At 42.2% G+C, this 22,977-nt stretch overlaps 1 protein-coding gene across 6 annotated transcripts in view; it reads left to right on the top strand.

The window, feature by feature from the left end:
* The window catches only part of LOC140715301 (glypican-5-like), an 864,157-nt gene that overhangs the window by 115,420 nt on the left and 725,760 nt on the right, over positions 1-22,977 (top strand). For all 6 annotated transcript variants that reach the window (XM_073027313.1, XM_073027280.1, XM_073027291.1 and 3 more), the window contains exon 4: positions 22,133-22,263. In XM_073027313.1, coding sequence (XP_072883414.1) covers positions 22,133-22,263 — 131 coding nt within the window. The remainder of the gene's footprint in view (positions 1-22,132; positions 22,264-22,977) is intronic.

Genomic DNA, 22,977 nt, shown 5'->3' with positions numbered 1-22,977 from the left:
AAAGGCCCACTGGTGCTTAATGTTTCTGGTAATAACTGCATTATGCTGATGCTTTAGAGTCAGCAGAAAGTCCATCAACTGGAGTTGGAGCAAAATCAAGTAGCTAACTTAAAAAGTACTGGTTGCTGGGATTGGAGGGCACGTCATGGTACTTAATACAAATGTAGCTCTCTGAGATGAATGGAATGTTAATGGCTGGAACATAAAACTGCAGAATCTCAATGCTAGTAGTAAATGTTAGAGAAAATCAGATTGATCTGCCTGCTTCTGCTGGATATTAACTGCATGTACTTGCACCTGCATCAAAATATTCTGCAGCATGTCTTATATAAAATCTATGCTCTGGCATTGGCACAATTTTTTGATGCCTATTGTATTCACAGTGTCCAGCGTTTACACAGTACTGAGCCTAATTTCTTGTGCTGAATTGTAAAAGCAAGAGAGAAAGATTGGAGGAAAAGTAGAATTGCTCATAGAGATCATGAAGGTGCTCAAAGCAGTGGAAAAGCAAGACGAATTCTCATAGTGGAACTCAGGACTACAAATATATAAAAGATTTTGATAAACACAAGTGATTCTGCAAATGATGGAAATCTTGAGCACCACGCACACAATGCTGGTTGAGTTCAGCAGTCAGGCAGCACCTTGGAGGGAAATAAAGAGTCAGTGTTTCAGGTGGAGTTCCTTCAACAGGACTGTATATTCTCTTTCCCAGTTCTAATGAATGGCCTTGAAACTGAAATATTAATTATTTCTCCTTCCACAGATGTTGCCTTACCTGTTGAGAGTCTCTATTGTGTTTTTATTTCAGATTTTCAGAATCTGCAGGTTTATTTGTTAAATTTAAGCAAAATTAAGAATTAAATTTTAATCCTTTAACTCTGAGACTATATTGACAACAGTCTAAAAGTTATAACATCTGTCTGAATAATTTCTCCTCTGCTCTTCACTTGAAACTGATTTTGTATTTAAGGATCCAAAGGTATCAGTAATCATCCAGCATCTAATTGTAATAGCTTTTTTTTACCTCCACTTCTATGGAGGGGAACAGTCAATGTTTAAGGTCAAGATCCTTCATCAGGTCTCAAAGGGAAGTGGACAGAAACCAGAACAAGTTGGTCGTGGGAGGGAAGGAGTACAAACTGGCAGGTTAATGTGAGTTTTCTGACAGATCTGAAAATGATTAGGCAATGCAAATGCAGATGTACATTATTCAGACAATCTTGTCACAATTAGTGTTATTACAGGAAACTGAGAGAAGCAGGAAATTTCTATTAAGTCTTCCAAACGAATTTGTGGAATAGTATCTCATTAAACCAACAAGAGAATAGGGCATACCAAGTTTGTGCTAGCGGTACCATGTTCAGAGATACGATAAATATATTGAACTTAATATTGAGTTAGAGCGGTTTGAAGTTCAGCCTGAACTTTGACATTTGGTAAAGCAAACTTTGAGCAGTTGAGATAAAACTGCATTAGAGTTCATAGAGTGGGACTGTTGATGAATGATGCTCCAGATGAGCATTAGGAGCTGGGATAACATAGTTTATAAATGTAGGATCTGTATTTACTTCAAAGGGAAAAGAGATCTCATTGTGTGCTTATAAACAAAGACCTGGTGAACTGAAAAGCCTGTTAACTGTGGATGTGTGTGACTAACAGGAGTGGGGGAAGAGAGCGAGGCAGTCAGCTTGGCTTTCACAAAGGCAGATCCTGTCTGACCAGTTTGATTGAATTCCTTGAATACATGACAAAGTGTATTGATGAGATCTATGAAACTAAGTATCTTGGTTCCAGACACACAACTAATGGAAATATGGTCATGGTGTCTGCAATATCAAATGATATAAGTATCCTGTATTCAATAAAATCGGTTCAATGTAAGGAAGTATTTCACTATGAAAATGCGGGAGTGATTGGACACTAATTCTGCTGTCCAATTGAAGGGATCTGAATTCAAATAGGCACTCCACAATGTTTTTATACTTAAGAAACAAAGCAAAAACAATTTCTGGGCAAGAGAAACACAAGAGAAAACAGTGGGCTACAGGCTTCACTGCATTACACTTTATCCATAACAAATCCTGGTTACAAAACAAGCTTGCCCACAAGCACTTGTTGCAGGTATTTACCATCAACAAGAATAATTGATTAGGCATAAAGAGATTTCTGTATTAATCAATAATTACTTTTATTGGTTCAGTTAAAAATACACAAACATGTCATACAAATGTAAATAACTGCACATGCCCCTGAGGTTTCTATGACCTTCCCTGAAGAGTCAAAGAATAGCAAAGGTTGTATCTGGGAAAAGGAGTTTATGTTGGCCAGGCATCCCTCTTAATCGCAACATAATCTCCATGTTTGAGGAAATGTGAGTGAGGATTGAGTGATAATTGTATGCGAACAGGGACCATTGAAAAGGACAAGTCTTGTATGACTAGGTGCATAGAAGAATGTCTAGAGTGAGGGTAAAACTGATCAGGGATAGCAGACGGAGGTTCTCAGTGATTACTGTGCTTCAGTATACACCAGAATGAGGGTCCATGACAAATATGAGCTTGGTGTAGAACAGGCTAATATGCTAAGAACACGTAAGTAAAAGGATATGCTGGAATTTTGAAAAACATTAGGCTAGGTAAATCTCCAGTGCCAGGCAGGACATAAACTAAGTAACTATGGAAAGCAAAGGAAGAAGTTGCTGTGCCATTGGTGAAGATTTTGGTGTCCTCAATGGCTATAGAAGTAGTACCAGAAGATTTGCAAATGTTCATCCTTTATTCAAGAAAGATAACAGGGATATATATATGTATATGTGTATGTATGTATATATGTGTGTGTGTGTGTATATCTAAATATATACACACACACACACACACACACACACACACACACACACACACACACACACACACACATATATATGTATATATATGTGTGTGTATATATGTGTATGTATGTATATGTGGTGTTTATGGACTTCAGTAATACATTTGACAAGGTTCCCCATGGAAGGCTCATTCAGAAAGTCAGGTGACATGGGATCCAGGGAAACTCGACTGCATGGATTTGCCTCGCCCACAGAAAGCAGAGTGTGGTAGTAGATGGACTTTTTCTGCCCAGATGTCTTTGTCTAGTGGAGTTCAACTGGGATCTGTTCCAGGACCCACGCTTTTGTAAATTTTATATATGACTCTGAGAAAGTGGAAGGGTGGGTTAATAAGTTTGGTGAAGTTGTGGACAACATAGAAGATTGTAATGGGTTTACAACAGGTTCAGCTGCTCGGCATTCAGGATGAGGTAGTAAATTGGATTAGATGTTAGATTTGTGGGAGAAGCCAGAGAGTGGTAGTGGAGGGTTGCCTCTCTGATTGGAGGCCTGTGACTTGTGGTGTGCCACAGGGATAGGTGCTAGGTTAATTGTTGTCATTTATATCAATGATCCGGATGATAATGTGTTTAACTTGATCAGCAAATTTGCAGATGGCACCAAGACCGGGGATGTAGTAGTCAGTGAGGAAGGCTATCATGGCTTGCAGAAGGATTAGCATTAGCTGGAAAAATGGGCCAAAAAAAGGCAGATGGAATTTAATGCAGACAAGTATGAGGTTTTGCACTTTGGTAGGACCAGCCAGGGTAGGTCTTACACAGTAAACAGTTGGGACTGAGGAATGTGGTAGAACAAAGGGATCTGGGAATATAGGTCCATAATTTGTTGGAAGTAGATAGGGTCATAAAGAAAGCTTTCGGCACATTGGCTTTCATATCTTGAAGTTGCATAAGATGTTGATGAGGTCTAATTTGGAGTATTGTGTGCAGTTTTGGTCACCTACGTACAGGAAAGATGTAAATAAGTTTGAAAGAGTACAGAGAAAATTTACAAGGATGTTGCCGGGTCTGGAAGACCTGTTTTATAAGGAAAGATTGAATAGGTTCGGACTGTATTCTTTTAGAACGTAGAAGATTTTTAAGGAGATTTAATAGAGGTATACAAATTTATGAGGGGTATAGATAGGCAAAATGCAAGCAGGCTTTTCCCACTGAGGTTGGGTGGGTTAAGAGTGAAAGGTGAGAAAGGAACATGAGGGTTCTTCATTCTGAGGGTCGTAAGAGTGTGGAATGAGTTGCTAGCACAAGCTTGATTTCAATATTTTAGAGAAGTTTGGATAGGTACATGGATGGTAGGGATATGGAGGGCTATGTTCCCGGTGCAGGATGATAGAAGTAGGCAGTTTAAACGGTTACTTATCTTGTTTCTTATCAGATCATTCTGTTATTATATTTGTTTGGCTGTGGGTCACCCAGTTCACTAGACTGAGCTTTGTCAGATTCTCACTGGATCTGACCAAAGGCTATACCCTGTATTACTTTATGGCTCCTCCTCTGGACTTGTGCCTCAGGTAGATTTCTTTGCACTGGTCTTAGGCAACTTGAGACCACAGGCTGTTCTTTTGCAGGCTTATTATTTCTACATAATCAGATAAACACCTACTTAAAAGTCTCAATTTTAGCAGCTATCAGCAGGAAGCTCATTGTGTTCACTTTCATTTGCTCTGATGAACCATCCCTGAGTATTGTTAGTGATGAGTGTGGGGCTCAACTCCCAATAACAATGAAATGGCCTTGTGGGGATGTGAAAGAGCTCGAGGCCTAGTGTCAGGCAAATAACCTCTTCCTAACTGTCAACAAAACCAAGGAAATGGTTAGCGACTTTAGGAGAGCTTGCACCCCACTTTACATTGGCGGTATAGCAGTGGAAGCAGCGAGCAGCTTCAGACTCCTTGGAGTGCACATCTCGCACAACCTCTCATGGTCCCAGAACACATTCTACACAATCAGGAAAGGTCACCAATGCTTTTACTTTCTGAGAAGGCCAAAGGGAGCTGAATTATGTACATCTATACTCATGACATTCTATAGATGCACAGTGGAGAGCATCTTAACAAGCTGCATCGCTACATGGTGCTGAAATTACACTGCAGTGGACAGGAAAGCTTCACAATGAGCCTTTAGATACTTTATTGATCCCAAAGGAAACTACAGTTCTACAGTAACATTACAAGTGCACAGATATACAAATATTAGGAGAGAAGTAAGGAAAAAAAGTTATCTCTAACAGGATGTGGTCATCACTCCCCTGACTGTAGGTTGACTCCTTATAGAGCCTAATGGCCAAGGGTAAGAATGATCTCATATAGTGCTCTTTGAAGCAACATATTTGTCTTAGACTGTTACTAAAAGTGCTTCGCTGTTCAGCCTAGGTGGCACGCAGAGGGTGAGAAACATTGTCCAGAATGGACAGGATTTTCCCTAGGGGCCTTTGTTCTACCACAGCCTCCAGTGTGTCCGCTTTGACTCCGATAGCAGAGCCAGCCTTTCTTATCAGTTTATTGAGCCTGTTGGCATCACCCGTGTTAACGCCATTGCCCAAGAACAGCACTGCGTGGAAGATTGTACTGGCGACAATAGGGTGGTGGAACGTGAAGGAGAAGTCTGCATACTCCAGAAGGACCTCAGTCTCCTCAGGAAGTAGAGATGACTTTGGCCCTTTTTGTACACAGCCTCTGTGTTGGTGCTCCACTCAAGTCTGTCCCCCAGGTGTGCCCCCATGTACTTGGTAGGTCCTCACCACGTCCACGTCCTCACCATCAATAGTAACAGAGAGCATTGTAAACATGAATTGTCAGAGCTTGAGAGCCAAGAAAACTAATTTTCAAGCCTTGATTGACGATGAAAACCCCAACATAATAGTTGGTACTGAGTCATGGCTCAACAACGACATTGTTTCGGGTGGGATCTTTCCCCCCTACTTCTAGGTTTTTAGGAAAGACAGGAAATCTAGCTCCCATAGTGGAGAGTTTACTGCAGTGAAAAATACTCACATAGTTACTGAAGAAAATACCCTAGATTCAAATTGTGAAATAAAGTGCATTAGTATTCATGTTAAAGGCCTAAACCAGTGTATGCTGGAGCATTCTATTGCCCTCCATCTTCTGATGTTGATTATTTAAAGGAACTGGATTTGTCACTTTCAAAAATCCCTCAATCAGCATCTATTTGGCTTCTTGGAGATTTTAATCTGCCTAGTGTGGATTGGGACAGCAGTATTGTCTGCCAAGGGGGCAGTTATGTAGCAGTCAGTAAACTAATGTTTGATACTGTAGCTGATTTTAATTTGACACAAATTGTTTGACATCCTACTGGAGGAAGTAACATACTGGACTTATGTTTTGTGTTAAATCCAGCTTTAGTTGTAAATCACCATGTCACTGCAGGGATTAGCGATCATGATGTTGCTGTTGTGAATGCAAAGTGTACTGTGAAATTAATTAAACCCCCCAAAAGGAAAATATTTTTGTACAGGAAAGCAGATTTTAGTGGAATTGCAAAACTTGTTAGTGATTTCAACCAGTCACTAGCTAAGGACTATCTAGCATCGGTCAGTATTAATATTCTTTCGTTTAACTTCCAAGAGGTCCTTCAAGCAGCAATTGACAAGTATGTCCCCTCTAAAATGACCTCTTCCAGTTTCAACTTACCATGGGTAAACCAGTCCACCCGGCGTGCGATATGTAGAAAACAAAGATTCTATAATAAAGCTAGGAAATCCGGCCATAGTGAAGTCTGGCAAAAGTTCAAATCCTCGCACCGACTTATTACTAGAAACATCAGGAAAACTCACCATTAGTATGTTAATAGTGTAATTGGTGAGAGCTTAAAGAGTGACAACACCAAACCCTTCTGGAGTTTTATTAAATCGACAAAGCAACAAGTTTTTGGAATTCCTTCTCTCTCATCTGGGGGTTGCATTGTATCTCTTGCTGCAGCCAAAGCACAAGCACTTAACCAGCAGTTTTTCTGTGTTTACAAGGGAAAACTTGAATGAACTCCCCACTTTAGACCCCAGCAATATCCCAGACTTGCCAGATCTCATTCTAGCTGTAACAGGGGTTAAGAAGCTTCTTGAGGAATTACAGCCTAAGGAAGCACCAGGACCTGATCAAACACCAGCCATGATTCTGAAGAGTTGTGCTTCTAGTCTAGCTTCTGTTTTGCAAAGGATATTCCAGAAGTCTATTGATACTGGGACATTACCGGACGATTGGTTGAAAGCGAACATCGTTCCAATTTATAAGAAGGGTGAGCGCACAAATCCGGGAAATTACAGACCGGTTTCACTCACCTCCATCCCTTGTAAAATTCTTGAGCATATTATTCACCGTCGCATTATGGACCATCTAGACAGACACAATGTTCTTACTCACCACCAACATGGATTCCGACAGGGCAGATCTCGTGACATGCAACTTGCAGGGCTGATCATCGACTTAGCAAAGATCCTTGACAATAGAAGCCAAGCAGACTTAATCATACTCGACTTCAGCAAGGCATTTGACACGGTCCCCCACCAGAGATTACTACGTAAGCTTGAACATGCGGGCATTAACAACCTTTTACATGTTCCTTACCAACAGACAGCAATGTGTGCTTCTCGAGGGGGCAGAGTCCCCTGAATCTCCAGTAACATCCGGAGCGCCCCAGGGGACCGTGTTGGGACCCTTGCTTTTTCTCATTTACATCAACGACTTGCCAAATATAGTCAAGTCGAAGGTCAGACTCTTTGCAGATGACTGCATAATCTACCGTGGGATAAAAACTGACCAAGATGCTCAGCTGCTGCAAAACGATACTGATTCATTATGTTAACGGGAGTCTGAATGGCAAATGTCCTTTAGCTCATCTAAATGTTATGCTATGCATGTCAGTCATAAAGTTAAACCAATCAACATGACATATAACATGAAAGGAAAGATTCTTGAACCAGTCACCCACCACCCATATCTTGGTGTTGAAATTAGCAAGGATCTTAACTGGGCATGCCACATCAATCAGATGACAGCCAAAGCAAACAAAATGCTGGGTATCCTGCGAAGAAACCTCCACTCATAGTGAATCCGTCAAGGTCATGGCATACAAGACACTCGTCCGTCCAAAGCCATATGGGTTCCCCATCAAGCTAACAAAAAGAAGTCCATTGACAAAACCCAACCCCATGCTGCTGGCTTTGTGCTAAATGATTACAGCAGGAAATCCAGTGTCACCAATGTGCTCTCTAACCTTCAGTGGGAACCACTTGAAAACCGACGTACTAAACTACGGTTAATCTCCATTTTCAAAGAAGTTCACAACATCACTCCATCAAATATCCAAATTCATCACAGGGTTAGTCCAACTCGACAGCAAACTGGACCTTACATACTAGAAACCCCTTCATTCAACAAGATTTGCTGCCAGTACTCCCTCTACCCAGGATCAACAAGAGAGTGGAGTCTTCTGCCGCCAGACCTGCGCAGTATTTCTGACATTAGTATTTTTAAAGATAGACTCAATCAAATCAATTTAGGGGATCTAGTCAAAAAAGCTCACTTTACAATTTAACTCTCACTCTGTTTATACCGACTGCGTGTTATAACAGCCATCCGGCAGTGCTTGCACAGTACCAAGCAAAAGAAGGAGCAATGCAGGCTTAGTTTTCCTATCCAGTTGTCCATCATTATCTCCTTTGTCTTACTGATGTTGAGCTGCAGATGATTCAGCTTGCACCATCTGACAAAGTTCGCCACCAGGGCCCTGCATTCATCCTCCCGTCCTCCCTTTATACTCCCAACTATTGCTGAGTCATCAGAGAATTTCTGCAGATGACATGACTCAGTGTTGTACCTAAAGTCTGAGGTATACAGGGTAAACAATATACTCTCAAAACTAATCAATAAGCTCCAAGACATTGGCCTCAATACTTCCCTGTCCAATTAGATCCTTGATTTCCTCACTTGCAGACCCCAGTCAGTTCAAATTGGCAACAACATCTTCTCCATGATCTCCATCGGCACAGGTGCAACACAAGGCTGTGTGTTTAGCCCTTTGCTCTACTCGCTTTCTATTTATGACTGTGTGGGTAACCACATTTCCAATGTCAAATTCAAGTTTTCTGATGACACCAGTGTCTAAGACTGAATCAACAGTGGTACTGAATCAGCATAGACGAGAGATTGAAAATCTGGCTGAGTGGTGCCATAAAAACATCTTTTACTGAAAGTCCACACTAAGAAGGAGCTGACAATTGACTACTGAGGGAGGAAACTAGAGGTAGAGGCCCATGAGATGGTCCTCATCAGAAGATCAGAGATGCAGAAAGTTGAAGTGGTCTTATATGACCAGAAAATGAGTGCCCTGGGAGGATTGTTATCAAACCATGGGGTAAACAGTGCCCTACAGGGGACGGTCGAGGAGTAAAGATCTTTGTGGGATGGAGTAAAGGTGGTGGTAAAGGTTAAGTTAAGTAAGGCTCTCTCTCAGTGGGCCCTGATCACTGGGATTTATGATGGTGGGGATAGCTCAATGGTGGATAGAAAGTTTACCTCAGCCATGAAATGGTATGTGGTGAAAATGCTAACCCCCCACCCCCCCATTTGAAGGGAATGATACTGTCCCTTTTAGAGCCAGTGGAAGGGAGGACACTAGGATTCTTGGAGAGTTGGAACACGTAGGTGGGGCTTGTCACTGGGAGAAGGAGAGGGGGGCAGTTTCACCTGACCTGAAAGGAGGTGTTTTTGGCTCAAGACAGGCTTCCCAAAGGAACAGGTGGGTAGTATATCCGCCACTGCTTTGTATACTTTGTGGAAGGATCTTCCTCAAAAAAAAGGGAGTGGAATTTTGGGGTTTGGGATTGTAGGTGTGAAGGTGCTGATTTTCCTAGCAATGGGGGGGAAGGATCCATTCTCATACCCCTCCTTTGAGGCGTAGCAGAAAGCTCTGCAGCTGCTGGTGGCACCCTCCCACCCCGCCGCTACAAGGGTACAAGGCTTCTGCACTGCTAGTCACCCTTTCCCAGCCAGGATACCTGAGGTCTTGCCTACTTATTGTAGCTCTTTGGGGAAAGCGAGATGTTCATCAATGGGTGACACTATTTGATATTGTTATCCCAGGAGACTCCAATGGATGGCGAGGTGCCCAGGTTATGATGGAAGGATTGGGAGGGTCACTCGCCCTGGCCCGGGTGGTTACAGTAAAGGCAGCTAACGGCTCAGAACAACCAGGCGTAGCCTACATCAGTGCTGGTCGCGGCATCCCCTGAGTGCATTTTGGGTATAAATGTGCTGAAAGGCAGGTCCATGCAGACCAACAGTGGCTGTTTTACTTTTGGGGTGGCTTCAGCATCTGTACTAGTGGGATTGGCCAAGTGGGAGCTCCTTGTCACCCTGCCTCCAAACAAGATGGTGAACATCAAGCAGTACTGCAACCCAGGTGACACCAAGGAGATAAGGGAAGCAGTGACAGCACTGGTGAAAGAGGGGTTATTTGGCAGGCAACGTCCTTGTACAATAGACAAATGTGGCCAATGTAGAACGTGGTAAATGATGAAAGACTTCAGGCAATTGAGTAAACGTGCTCTGCTCTTCACAGCAGTCGCTCTGGATGTAATGACCATTGTAGAGGACATGGGGGTAAGACGAATGGCGAATAGGATGGTCATATAGATGCCCCAATTGCAGGGGCAAAATTGGAAGATACATGTGGGGGGGTGGGTCAATTCTATTGGGAAAACTGGGACCACACTGAATGTTGGTAGATCACTGTCTACCATGTGGACTCTCTCACTTCTCATGACATGGAGGAGGCGGCACAGAATGCTGCTGCTCAGAATAATGTTAGCCACGCGGTCACAGAGGAGGAAGATTGGGGTTTTTGGCTTCGTGGGCACACCAGAGAGTGGGCATCAAGGGGTAGAAGGAGTAAGGAAATGGGCAGAGGCCCGAAGGTGGCACTGACATGTGAGGAAGCCAGAACAGCAGCAGTGAATTGCCCAACATGCCAGTAGGTAAGGCCAAGGGGATGTCCTGTGGGCCCCTGGGGCCAAATTTGGAGAGGTATGGGGGCAGGCCAGATTTGGCAAATAGACAACTTAAGCAGCAGAATAGGAAGTGGCAATATCTGACCACCACTACCATAGGGGAGGTGGAATTGGAAGAGGAGCGGGAAGGTATAGGTGTAACAACCAACCAGGCTGCTGGAGAGGGGGAGATTGTGACAAAGGAGGCAGGCATCATACATTGGGTAGGTGGTGCTTCACATAGAACAGAGAATAGTGTGTCTGAGGAAATAACAGACAGAATAGTCAAAGGAGAGTCAGTGGATTTTGCTTACTTGGATTTTTGAAGGGTTTTGACAAGGTGACATATATGCAGCTGCTAAACAAGAGCCCGTGGTATTACAGGAAAGATACTTGCATGGAGCCAACACTGAATCTTGCTAAACACCACTAGTCACCTGCAGCCAACTTTGATCCTTTTATCCTCACTCTTTGCCTCTTGCCAATCAGCCAGTCTTCTATCCATGGTAGTATCTTTTCTGTTTACCACAGTTAATACTCCAAATGCTGTCAGAGACTCCAAATGCCTTGTAGAGACTCGTCATTATATCTTTGCTTTTATATTGTAGTCGTCTGAAAATGGATTCAGGTGCAGTTGCCTTGCTTTCCACCAACTCAACCCGCAAGTTATCATTTAGAGGATTCTTGCACTAGAACAATCAAGTACCTTAGCACATACAATTTCTGAAACTGCTCCCCATTTACAAAATGGTTTATGCCTTTATTCGTTCCAGCAAAGTGCATGACCGTATGCTTCCCCTACACAGCCACTTCTTTGCATATTTTTCGAAACTGTTCAAGTCTTTCTGCTGGCTCCCTGTTATGTTTGTTCTTAATGAAGACAAACTTGTGGTGGATTTACATTAGAACATTTTATTACTGAGCTGCTGCTCAACCCGGTTCCGGGTAAACCCCTCACATTGTCCACTGGGAGCTAAAGTTCTTTATTATGCATACATAACACACCATCTTTTCCCTTGAAAGAAAAGCAAACACAATACTATGTCCTCATAAGCCTGCAAGAAACAACAATCCTTTCCAACAAAGAAATCTACATTCCATAGCCGGTCTCTTTTCTCTTTTTGTTTGAATTTTCAGCTGTTCAACATTTCAAGTTCAATTGTAATTAGCATCTTTCAATCAGTCTCTGAGGTGGTTTATGCTCCTTTATTGGTCTGCTGTTTACAGGCCTAGGTGACCCCCATTTTTCGAACGTTCGCTTTGCGACAGCTCGCTGTTACGAAAGACCTACCTGTTTTCGCTAACCAAAGAGGATTTTCGCTTTTACGAAAAAAAGACGCCGCTTTATACGTGTGTTTACCCCGAGAAAGACTACCATGACCGTGAAGCCTTGTGCGGGCAGTTGTGTGCGCATGCGTGTACGTGCGTAGGTGTGTACATTTTTTCTTCAAATCGATTTTGCCTTGCTGTCTTCCCGATTTTGATAAGTGGAACTGCACCGTACATACAATATTTCTACTTTATATGGGCTGTACATTTATCTTGTCATTCCTGCTTTTACTATAGGTTTGTGTTATTTTAGGTTTTATGTGTTATTTGGTATCATTTGGTAGGTTAATCTTTGGGTCTGGGAACTCTCAAAAAATTTCCCATATAAATTAAAGGTACCGTAGATTCCGGATTTTAAGCCGCTACTTTTTTCCCACATTTTGAACAGCTTTGAACTTTGCGGCCTTTAATCCGGAGCGGCTAATACATGATTTTTTTCATGCCGCCTCGTAAACATTTTGCCTCATAACAGTAGACCAATAAAATTGATGAGTAGTTCACAGAGGTCCAATGAAATTGTACGATAAATCAAGCGCACTTTCACAATTAAATTATTGTAAATCAGTCATTTGTACTCACCCTCATCAACATGGAAAACACTCGAAGCATTGTGCTGCCTTATGGCAGTTATTTAGTTTATAATATTTTCGCTTAGTAATTCATTTTCTAGTTAAAGTTAGAAGAGTTTTAACTATATTTGTTTTCTGTACTACGTCGCGGGATGCTATGACGTCACACCCGGTTTCGCGGTGTCTTGTGGGAAAAATGCCGTTTGCGATAAACGGAAAGGAGGGGGTCGAGCGGCGGAGCGGCATTAGACCCGAGCGAAACGCTGCTTTTAAGTTAAAGGCGATCAATAACTTTTCCTGGTAGGCTGCAGTATATATATTTTTTACCAGTCGTTAGGAGATATTGGAATGTTGTTCAGTAAAGAAGTATACGCAACGTATATTTAAAAGTAGCCGCGTTACGGGCACGGTTCGAAAAAAAGCATTTGCAATATGTATTTGTTTTTGTTACCATATGGATTTAATTAAAAGTTAAAAAATCCTCACGTGTAATATCTTTCTGTGTAAATATCTCATATTACAATGTGGGACACCTGCGGCCGAAAATCCGGTGCGGCCTAAAATCCGGTGCGGCCTTTACAATTAAAAAATTGATTTTATTTCTAAAATTAGAGCCAGCGGCTTTTAATCAGGTGCGCTCTGTAGTCCGGAATCTACGGTAATTGCTTCTTTGCTTTACGACATTTCAGCTTTCAAATGGCTTCGTAGGAACGCTGTACCTTCGGATAGTAGGGGAATCCTGTATATTTTCACAGGTATATTACTTGCATTTGCTGCATTAATATTTGTGTCTTTCTGAGGGCTCTGGTCAACATGTTCATTTTCTTACAGCTGCTGACTCCTTTGGTGTACTGACTGATGGGGTGTCGCAGCTATGGGTTGGAATTTGTGGTCATAGATCCATGAGGTTCCTACTCAGAGGTGCCTCTTGCTCTGTCTAGATCTGGTAGGAATATGGAGCTATTTCCTCTTGCACGTATCCTTGCCTGGACCACGTGCCTGAATTCTGATCTCAGATTCGCACTTGATCTCTGGTGGGCTTTTCGTAGTCTTGTCATGATACTGTTTCTGTTTTCCTTTCCCATTCACCTTAATCTCGTCGGCTTCTTTAGGTATCAATAGGCCTTTGTGGTCTGGAGGGTAGTGTGTATGTGTTTTACCCATCAGCATTTGTGTTGGTGAAAGGCCATTCTGCAGTGACACACTTGTATAAATCATCAAACATTTATGGAAATTCTCACAACAATGCTGCATTTTCTTCATGAGGCCCTTCACTACCTTAACTGTACTCTCTGCTTGGCCTTTTGATTTTGGGTGATGTGGTCTTGAAGTTGTATGTCAAAACCCCCAAACATGGGGAAAGGACTCAAATTCACAGCTTGGAAATTGTGGACCACTTCACATGGAACTCCATCCCTTGTAACACAGCTTTCAGGAAGATGATGACTGCTGTGCTGAATGTTGATTGCAGTGTGGCAACCTTGGGTTAATTGGAAAAGTAGTCTGTTACAACAGTATGACTCTTCCCATTACAATCAAACAAATCCACTTCAACTTTGAAGTATGACCTGGCACAGGGTATGGTGTAAGTGGTTCTGATTGCTGCATTAGTCTGTGGTTAAGGCATTTTTCACAAGAATAAATGGTCTAGCTGATGTCCTGGTTCATTAGCCAGTACATCACCTCACGAGCTCTACATTTACATTTTTTTCCCCCAACCAGATGCCTTTTGCGTATATTCTAGAGCATTTCCTTGCGTAGCAACACTGGAATCACAAGCCTGTTTCCTTTTGAAAACCATATGTTTCACTACTGACAGTTCAGCTCTGAATGCCCAGTAATCCCCAATACACATTTGACAATTACTCTTGTTAGCCTTTCTTTCAGTATTGTACCATTGAGTTCTTTCAATGTTTCATCTGTCCCTGCTGCTTTCCTAATCTTCTCTCTTCTATTCGGAGATACTGGAATGGAGGTGACAATCATGTCAACATAGCCCTGTATATCTGTATTAACCTCTTGGTCACTCTTTCTTGTCAACTGCTTGATATAGCACATCAGCAGGAAATATGCTGTATATTTTCCCGTTGTGTAGATCCTCTCACATCATATTCCTGCAGCCTTATCAACATGTGCTGTATCCTCATGGGACAGTCATTCAGTGGTTTGGACAACATTGAGACCAGTGGTTCATTTTGAAGTGTCTCCACTTCAAAAGCTTGTCCATAGATGAACAGATGAAACCAGTTGCATGCATATGTGCTGGCATGAAGCTCTTTCTCTGTCTGTGCATTGTGGCTTCCACACTTGTTAAAGCCCTTGATGCAAAGGCCACATGTTGCTATATGTGATCATGCTGCTACAGTAGTACTGTTCCAAGGCTGTACTGGGAAGCATCAGCCAAAATCCTAGTACACCTTTCTGGATCATAAAACTTCTGCATGGGCTCTTCAGTTATGACTCTTTACAACATCTAGAAACACTCTCCTTGCTCATGAGACTAAATCCTAGGTGGACCCCTAGATGATGATGTCATCCATCATGGTCTCAACATCAGGTGTACCCTCAAAGATCATGTGGATGGTTTTATGGTAGACTTCTACGGTCAGAATCCTATACGGTAGACAAAGAAAGTGATATCTTCCCTGTGGTGTATCAACAGTATGCAGTCTCAAACTTGCCTCATCAAGCTTCATCTGCAAAACCCAGATGACATATTGAGCTTGCTAAATCACTTGGCACCTGTAAACCAAGACATCATTTCCTTCCATGTTAGCAATTTAAAATGCTTTTTCTTGATGGCTATATTGGGATCTCTTGGGTTTAGACAGATCCACAATGCTCCATTTTTCTTCTGTGCAAAGACTAGTGAGCTCATCTCTCTGCTGGGTCCTATTTTCTGGATGACATTCATCTGTTCCATGTGTGATAGTTCTTGTTTGAGTTTGTCTCTAAGTGGAAACGGAACTTTTCTGCATGCATTGACAACAGGAGTCACTGTCTCATCTATATGTATTATGGGTACACTGGGTAAGCATCTGAGCCCCTCAAAGACATCTGCATGCTCTTCTCTGAGTGTTGTTTGTTCATCCTTGGTCAGTGCGGCCACTTTGAAAGCCAGGTTGAGGTTTTCGCAGGCACTCAGATCTAATGCTGGCTGTACTCTCTTTTCTACAATCAGTTGCTGTGACTGTAGGTGCTGCAGTTTGTGCTTGGAAGTCACTATACAGCCCCCTTCTACTGGAACACTCTCCCCAGTATATCCTGTCACTTCTAACTTCACTGAGTAAATCTTGCTCTTTACTGTGAGAGTCTTGTAATCACCCATGGATAACAGATCCACGTGGGCTCTGGTGTCAAGCTTGAATGGAATTACTGTCTCATTCACAGTCACTGGAACAATCCATTCTGTTTTACCACTAGCCTGTAGAGAATTCACAAAGATGCCCTTCATTTCCTCATCAACGATATGCACCTTTCCCTTGGTAGCTTCAGCTTTGCAGCCATTTGTGAAATGATTCCTCTTTCCACAACGTGAGCCTTTGGGAAGCAAAGCCTTGTGCAGCCCTGTGGGCGACCTGATTTCTTGCCGGAGTTGCTGACTGAAGTGTTGCTGGAGATCGGAACCTCGAGATAGTTGGAGGCCTCTGCACTCAAGCAATCACTCGCTTTCTCTCTCCATAGTGAGAGAGAGTTTGCTGCCGATTATCAAGTCAGAGAAACTTGAAATAAAGCAACGCTGTGGACTGTAAAATCAAAACAGCGAGCTATTGGTCTCCCTTCTCTCTGTGGCAGAAATAGTACCCATCTCTTGCTTGATACTGAGAGAGAGAGCCCGTGGATAAGCAGTGGATTCTGATGGACTCTAGAGCATGGACTATTTGGGGGCTTTGCTATTGCTTGTGTGCCGGGTGGTGGGGACGGATGCTTTTGCTGGGGGAGGTGGAGGAGGGAGGGTTGATGCTTTGCTGTCGCTTGGGAGGGTGGGGGAGGGGGCTTGGGGTTCTAACATTTTTCCTGTCATTCATTGTTTGGAGTTTTTTCTATTTTGTGGATGTCTGCAGAAAGTAAGAATTTTAGGTTGTATACTGTATACATTCTCTGATAATAAATAGAACCATTGAGCAGTTATTGCAAGACTTTCCGTAAGCAGGACGCGTCTTTGGAATGTGACTATATAGATGCTGTTTGAGCCTTCCCCTTTGCTTCGCTGTTGCTTTGGGAAACACTTTGTGCAGTGCTTCTCTGTTTTCACAGCATGCACTGTTGTGTCTGTACTGTGCAGCTTCTTAGCTAGTGCTCGTGGCATCTCTGCTGCCCTGCACATATTCACTGCCTTTGCCAGCATCAAATCTTTTTCATGCAGCAGTCTTTCTCCGAGTCTATTTTCTGGAATTCCACAAACTATTCTGTGTCTAACTAGTGGGTTTCTCAAATCTCCAAATTTGCAGGCATTACTCATTATGTCAAGCTCAGCTGAGTACTTGTCAAAATAACACCTTGTTTCTGGTCACAGGAAAACATCTTATATCTCCCAAATATGATGTTTCAACTTGAGACAAAATACTCCCGAATTTTGTCATCAAAGTGTCCACTGAAAAGCTGTCTTATCAACTTGAAAGCTGTTTTCGATGTCCAAAACATCTTCGCCAATTACATGCAGAAAAATATTTCAATTTTTCATCAGCCCCTGCTGCTCCTCTAGCAGCTATATATATATTGAATTGGTGTTTAAAGCGTTTCCAGTTATCAGTTAGATTGCTGGTAAACTGCATAGGTGTGAGAGGACTTTGCTTGATGGGAACTCTCGGCCTCTTACCTGAATCTCTCTGGGTGAATCCAGTAACTGCTGAACTTTGGGACAACGTGCTCTTTCGCCTCACTGGCCAGCTTCTCCACCACAACTAGCATACTTGCTGCTAGCACCTTTCATAATCATGCAATCTCATTCTCAGTCATGCACAGTATTTATTTACTCACTGTGTTCAGACCTCACAATGTCTTCTCACACCATGTTATGTTCATTCTCAATAAAGACAAACATGGCATTGGTTTACATTGGAACATTTTGTTACTGAACTGCTGTTCAACCCTGTGCGTGCGCAAACAGGTCACCATTGTAGCCTCTAGCTCTGGGTGAACCCCTTGCATAGCCCACTGGGAATTGATGTTCATTTTTTATGCACCTATAATAACACACACCCTGCTTCGTCAACAGTACCTACCTCCCCACCTATCTTTGTATTGTGTACATGCTTGTTCACTAAACCATCAGATCCATCATCCAGATCATTGACATGTAAGTTGAAAAGAAGGAGGCCCAGCACCAACCACTGCGGGGCACCACTAGTCATTGGCAGCCAAGCAGGAAAGGATTCCTTTATTCCCACTCTTTGCTTATTTAACCGTAGCCTAATCACAGGACAATTAACAATGACCAATTAACCTACCGTAGATTCCGGATTATAAGCCGCTACTTTTTCCCCACGCTTTGAACAGCTTTGAACACTGCGGCCTTTACTACAGTGCGGCCAATGCATGGTTTTTTTTCATGCCGCCAAAAACATTTTGCCTCGTAACAGTAGACCAATAAAATTGATGAGTAGTTCACAGAGGTCCAATGAAATTGTACGATAAATCAAGCGCACTTTCACAATTAAATTATTGTAAATCAGTCATTTGTACTCACCCTCATCAACATGGAAAACACTCGAAGAAAAGCATTGTGCTGCCTTTATGGCAGTTATTTAGTTTATAATATTTTCGCTTAGTAATTCATTTGTTAGTATTTTCTAGTTAAAGTTAGAAGTGTTTTAAGTATATTTGTTTTCTGTACTACATCCCGGAATGCTATGACGTCACATGCGGTTTCGCCGCGTCTTGTGGGAAAATACCGGTTTGCGATAAACGGAAAGGAGGGGGCGAGCGCATTAGACCTGCGCGAGAACGCTGCTTTTAAGTTAAAGGCGATCAATAACTTTTCCTGGTAGGCTGCAGTATATATTTTTTTACCAGTTGTTAGGAGATATTGGAATGTTGTTCGTGCACTGTTCAGTAAAAAAGTATACGCAACGTAATTTGTGTGTTACCGATACGTATGTATATTTAAAAGTAACCGTGTTACAGGCACGGTTCGAAAAAAAAGCATTTGCAATATGCATTTGTTTATGTTACCATACGGATTTAATTAAAAGTTAAAAAATCCTCACGTGTAATATCTTTCTGTGTAAATATCTCATATTACAACGTGGGACACCTGCGGCTTAAAATCCGGTGCGGCTTGTACAAGTACAAAATTGATTTTCTTTCTAAAATTAGAGCCTGCGGCTTTTAATCAGGTGCACTCTGTAGTACGGAATCTACGGTACTAACTTTATCTGTCCAAAAGCTATTTGAAGGATGAGACAGTCCTCCAGAAGTTTTGTTAATATCTCACCACTTTGTTCGTTATAAAAGGCTTGGGTAGCATTGGCTCAGACTAAGTCTGCTACTAAGACTAATTTTGAAAGGTATTTGTAAGATATCTGCTGCCTAAATTTTAGAGTAGTGGTCGCCAACCTGTCGATCGTGATGGACTGGTCGATCTTTGAGACTTTCCCAGTAGATCCCGAAAAAAATGAAAAATAAATACTGTTGAGAGATTGTTTCTGGGTTGTGGGGTTTTAGTTCCGTTCTTTCTGCCCAGTGCGCATGTGTGTAACTCCCCCAGCACTATGCTGTGTAATTCAGTGGTCCCCAACCACTGGGCCGGGAGGAAACAATATGGGTCAGTTGCACCTTTCCTCATTCCCTATCAGTCCACTGTTGAACTTGAATGCACTCGAGGTCATCAGTCGCCTAAACGCAGTGATACCCTCACGCCGGGGATCACTGGTTGGCCTTGGGCGGCCGGCTGGAAGTGCCGTCACTACTGGCCTGGAGCTCTGCCTCTAAACCTGTTCCACACACCAAATGTTCACGGGGAACCTGGTTTTAAAATATTCACAGACGACCTAATTCGGGCTCAGTGTTTCGTAAGTATCAGAGCAGTTACCTCGCTGCGATCTACTGAAACAAACTTCTGTCGGCTGATAGATCCTACGGGGGGGGGGGGGCGCGGGTGGGCCCGCTCCCTGTTACACTCCTTGCTCGCTCGATCACTCTCTTCGGACTGCGGCCGCCACCCCCCTGGTACGGGGACCACCAGCCCTGATCTTGTCCTTTCACCCGACTCACAACCAACCGCACCTGGCCAAGGCGTCTGGCGGCCGGCGGACGGGAGGGAGGCTGGAGTTCAGGCCGAGAGGCTGTCTGAGGCAATGAAGCCCTCAAAACTGCTTCGGTACCTTGAGTCCAAGCACCCCACACTTAAAGACAAACGTGTTGAGTTTTGTGAGCAGCGCGAGAGAGAAGTTAAGTGCCGAGAGCCGTGAAATAGCAAAATAGAATAGACATAAGGAACCTGCTTTGAGTATCACTGTATTCCCGTCGTGATTAAACCCCCCCCCCCTCCTGTTGGCCGGTCCGCAAGAATATAGTCAATATTAAACCAGTCGGCAGTGCATAAAAGGGTGGGTACCCCTGGTGTTCATACATTATTTCTACTTCCGGGTTGCGGGGTTTTAACTTCCGGTCTTTTCTGCCCCGGTGCGCATGCGTGTAACTAATTGCTCTGGGGTCGATCTTGCTTTGAACTAAGGCCGAGGTAGGGGATCTTAGGTTTAAAAAGGTTGGTGACCACTATTTTAGAGCAATTTTTTTTTCCTCTGCTCCAATATCAGACTCATGGTCTCCCTCAAAGATATTCACACTTGCTGCAGATTCTCAGCAATTATGCTGGTTACTCTTCCTGTTGTTCCTGATCCAGATTATACAGGGCATTTGGATGGCTACATTAATGTTCTCATAGATATTTCTAATGAAGTTTTTTTTAAAGAATCCTTTCTTTCAGTAGTCTTCTAATATTTTTGAATTGACAGACATTCGGAAACATTCCTACCATTATCTGTAAGGAGTTTGTATGTTTTCCCATGATATTGTGGGTTTCCTCCAGGGGCTCCAGTTTTCTCCACAATCCAAAGATGTATTGGTTGGTTGGTTAATCGGTCATTATCCTATAATTAGGCTAGGATTAAATTGGGTGGCAGCATGGCTCGAAGAGCCAGAAAGGCCTATTCTGAGCTGTATCTCAGTCAGTCAATTAATAAATAAATAAACAAGCTAATAAACAATCCAAGTTCCTCTCAGGTTTGACAGAAACAATGCCAACTAGCATGGCTTAGCCAGTTATCCAAGTTTTCCTAGCTGTTTTATTAGTCATTCAAGTGACACCATTAATACCTCTTCTTTGTGAAGGCCTTGCCACTTTGGATTGCGATGGCATTGGATAATAAATCAACAAAGAAGATTTGGAAAAGTTAAGATTTTACTCGGCATGACAGACTAAAACTTCTCCAGATCCACCATTATTGAATTGTTGTCCAGAGGACAAGTGGGTGCTCATGGCTGGGAGCAAGTTGTGACCCACCACTTATAAGTCCATCTCATATGACCACTTCTGGTTACGTATCATGTTTAGAATTCAAATTGCCATTTGATCAGAACAATATAGTAGTCAAATATAATACTTATTTCAGAAAAAAATGCGGAGTAATGAATCGAACTGATGCATCTCTCAATGAAAATAAAAAAAAATTGCAGATGTGGAAATCCAAAATATAAACAAAATGTGCAGCAGCTTGGCCAGCAACTCTGTGGAGAGGAAGAAATTTGACATTCCAGGTTGATGATTTTTTTGTCAGAGTACTGGTGAAATCCTCAACCTGGTAACAGACTACCAGCCCCATTTGATAGATACTGCAGTTCGACTGCATGCAGTCTCTTTTTGAAAGTCAGTGGATTGGGCATTTAACCACTGAGGTGTTACTTGATGACCTGGAGAAATATAAACTACACCATAGATATATTTTGAGAGAATTAGAACTATTAATGATAGTAATGCATTTATTGCTTCAACACAGTACTTCTATACAACACTGTTTCTGTATTTGGTTACACATACTTTCATTTCCTTGGGCAGTTCTAGCTGAATTTAAAATAGCAGAAGGTTTTAATCATGTGTATTTCTAAAACATTCTAATATGTTTTCAAAAGTAAGCACCTATTTGTTTCCCTTTTATAAAATTAGCCTGTGGTAATGCCTCTACTAGATGTTCTCAATATGTAAGTTTTAATGGCTTCACTTAAGTAATCTGGTAGTAAGAACTAAACAAAATAATCGGCATTTAATTTTAAGAATGGCTTTTAATGTTCAGACCATGTTTTAATAATTTCAAGTTCATTATATTTGCTTTTTTTTAAACAGGTAAATAGAGCTTGTGGACATCCTGTTAGAAAACCTGCACAACCTAGAGACCATCAGCCAGATCCTTACGATAAACATCGACTGAAATTCAATCATAAAGAAAATGAGGAGTCATTATCCAGCAGGCGGAAGTAAGATCCGGTGTTGAAATTTACACTTTGTTTTTGTAACAAGTAGAACTGGAGGTTATTTAAATCCTTTAAGGTAATATAATTACAATACTTAAATAAATATTTTTAGTAGGCTCCAACTAACGGAGTATTAATTTTACCGGAGTATCAAAGATGAACTGAAGAAAAGGAGCCTATAATCAGAATCAGAAGCACTTGTCTGCCAGTATGTGAAACATACCAGAATTGATTGTGGTTTGGTGCCAAGCATAAAACACCATAATAGACAACACAATAGCAACCAATAATTTTACAAGACAGTAGTGCAAACAGCCATGATCAATCAACAAATGGCAGAATGGTACATGTACAAATGTCAATAATCAAACAAGTAAATGTGAACATATAAAGAGACTCAATAATGTTCAACAGAGCAAGGAGAGCAGAAAAGACCATTTAACGGATGTTGTGCAGGAATAGTTAGGGTATTACACCTGAGTGAGTTTTGTTGAGAAGTTGGGTAACTACAGGAAAGAATCTTTGGAGATGATGTTTAGTCCTGGTGGTGATAGACTCGTACTGTCTCCCTGAAGGGAATTTGGTGAATAGGTGATTGCTAGGGTGGGTTAAGTCAGCAGTAATTTTTTTTCAGCCATTTTCTTCGCTCTGGTGATGAACGGGTCTTTTAATGTCTGTAGCCAACAGCCGGTGATCTTCTCTGCTGAGTGTACCATT

This window comes from Hemitrygon akajei, chromosome 2 (assembly GCF_048418815.1).
Source record: "Hemitrygon akajei chromosome 2, sHemAka1.3, whole genome shotgun sequence".
NCBI lineage: Eukaryota > Metazoa > Chordata > Chondrichthyes > Myliobatiformes > Dasyatidae > Hemitrygon > Hemitrygon akajei.
Note: the sequence above shows the minus strand (reverse complement) of the source record. Positions and strands in the feature narration are given on the sequence as shown.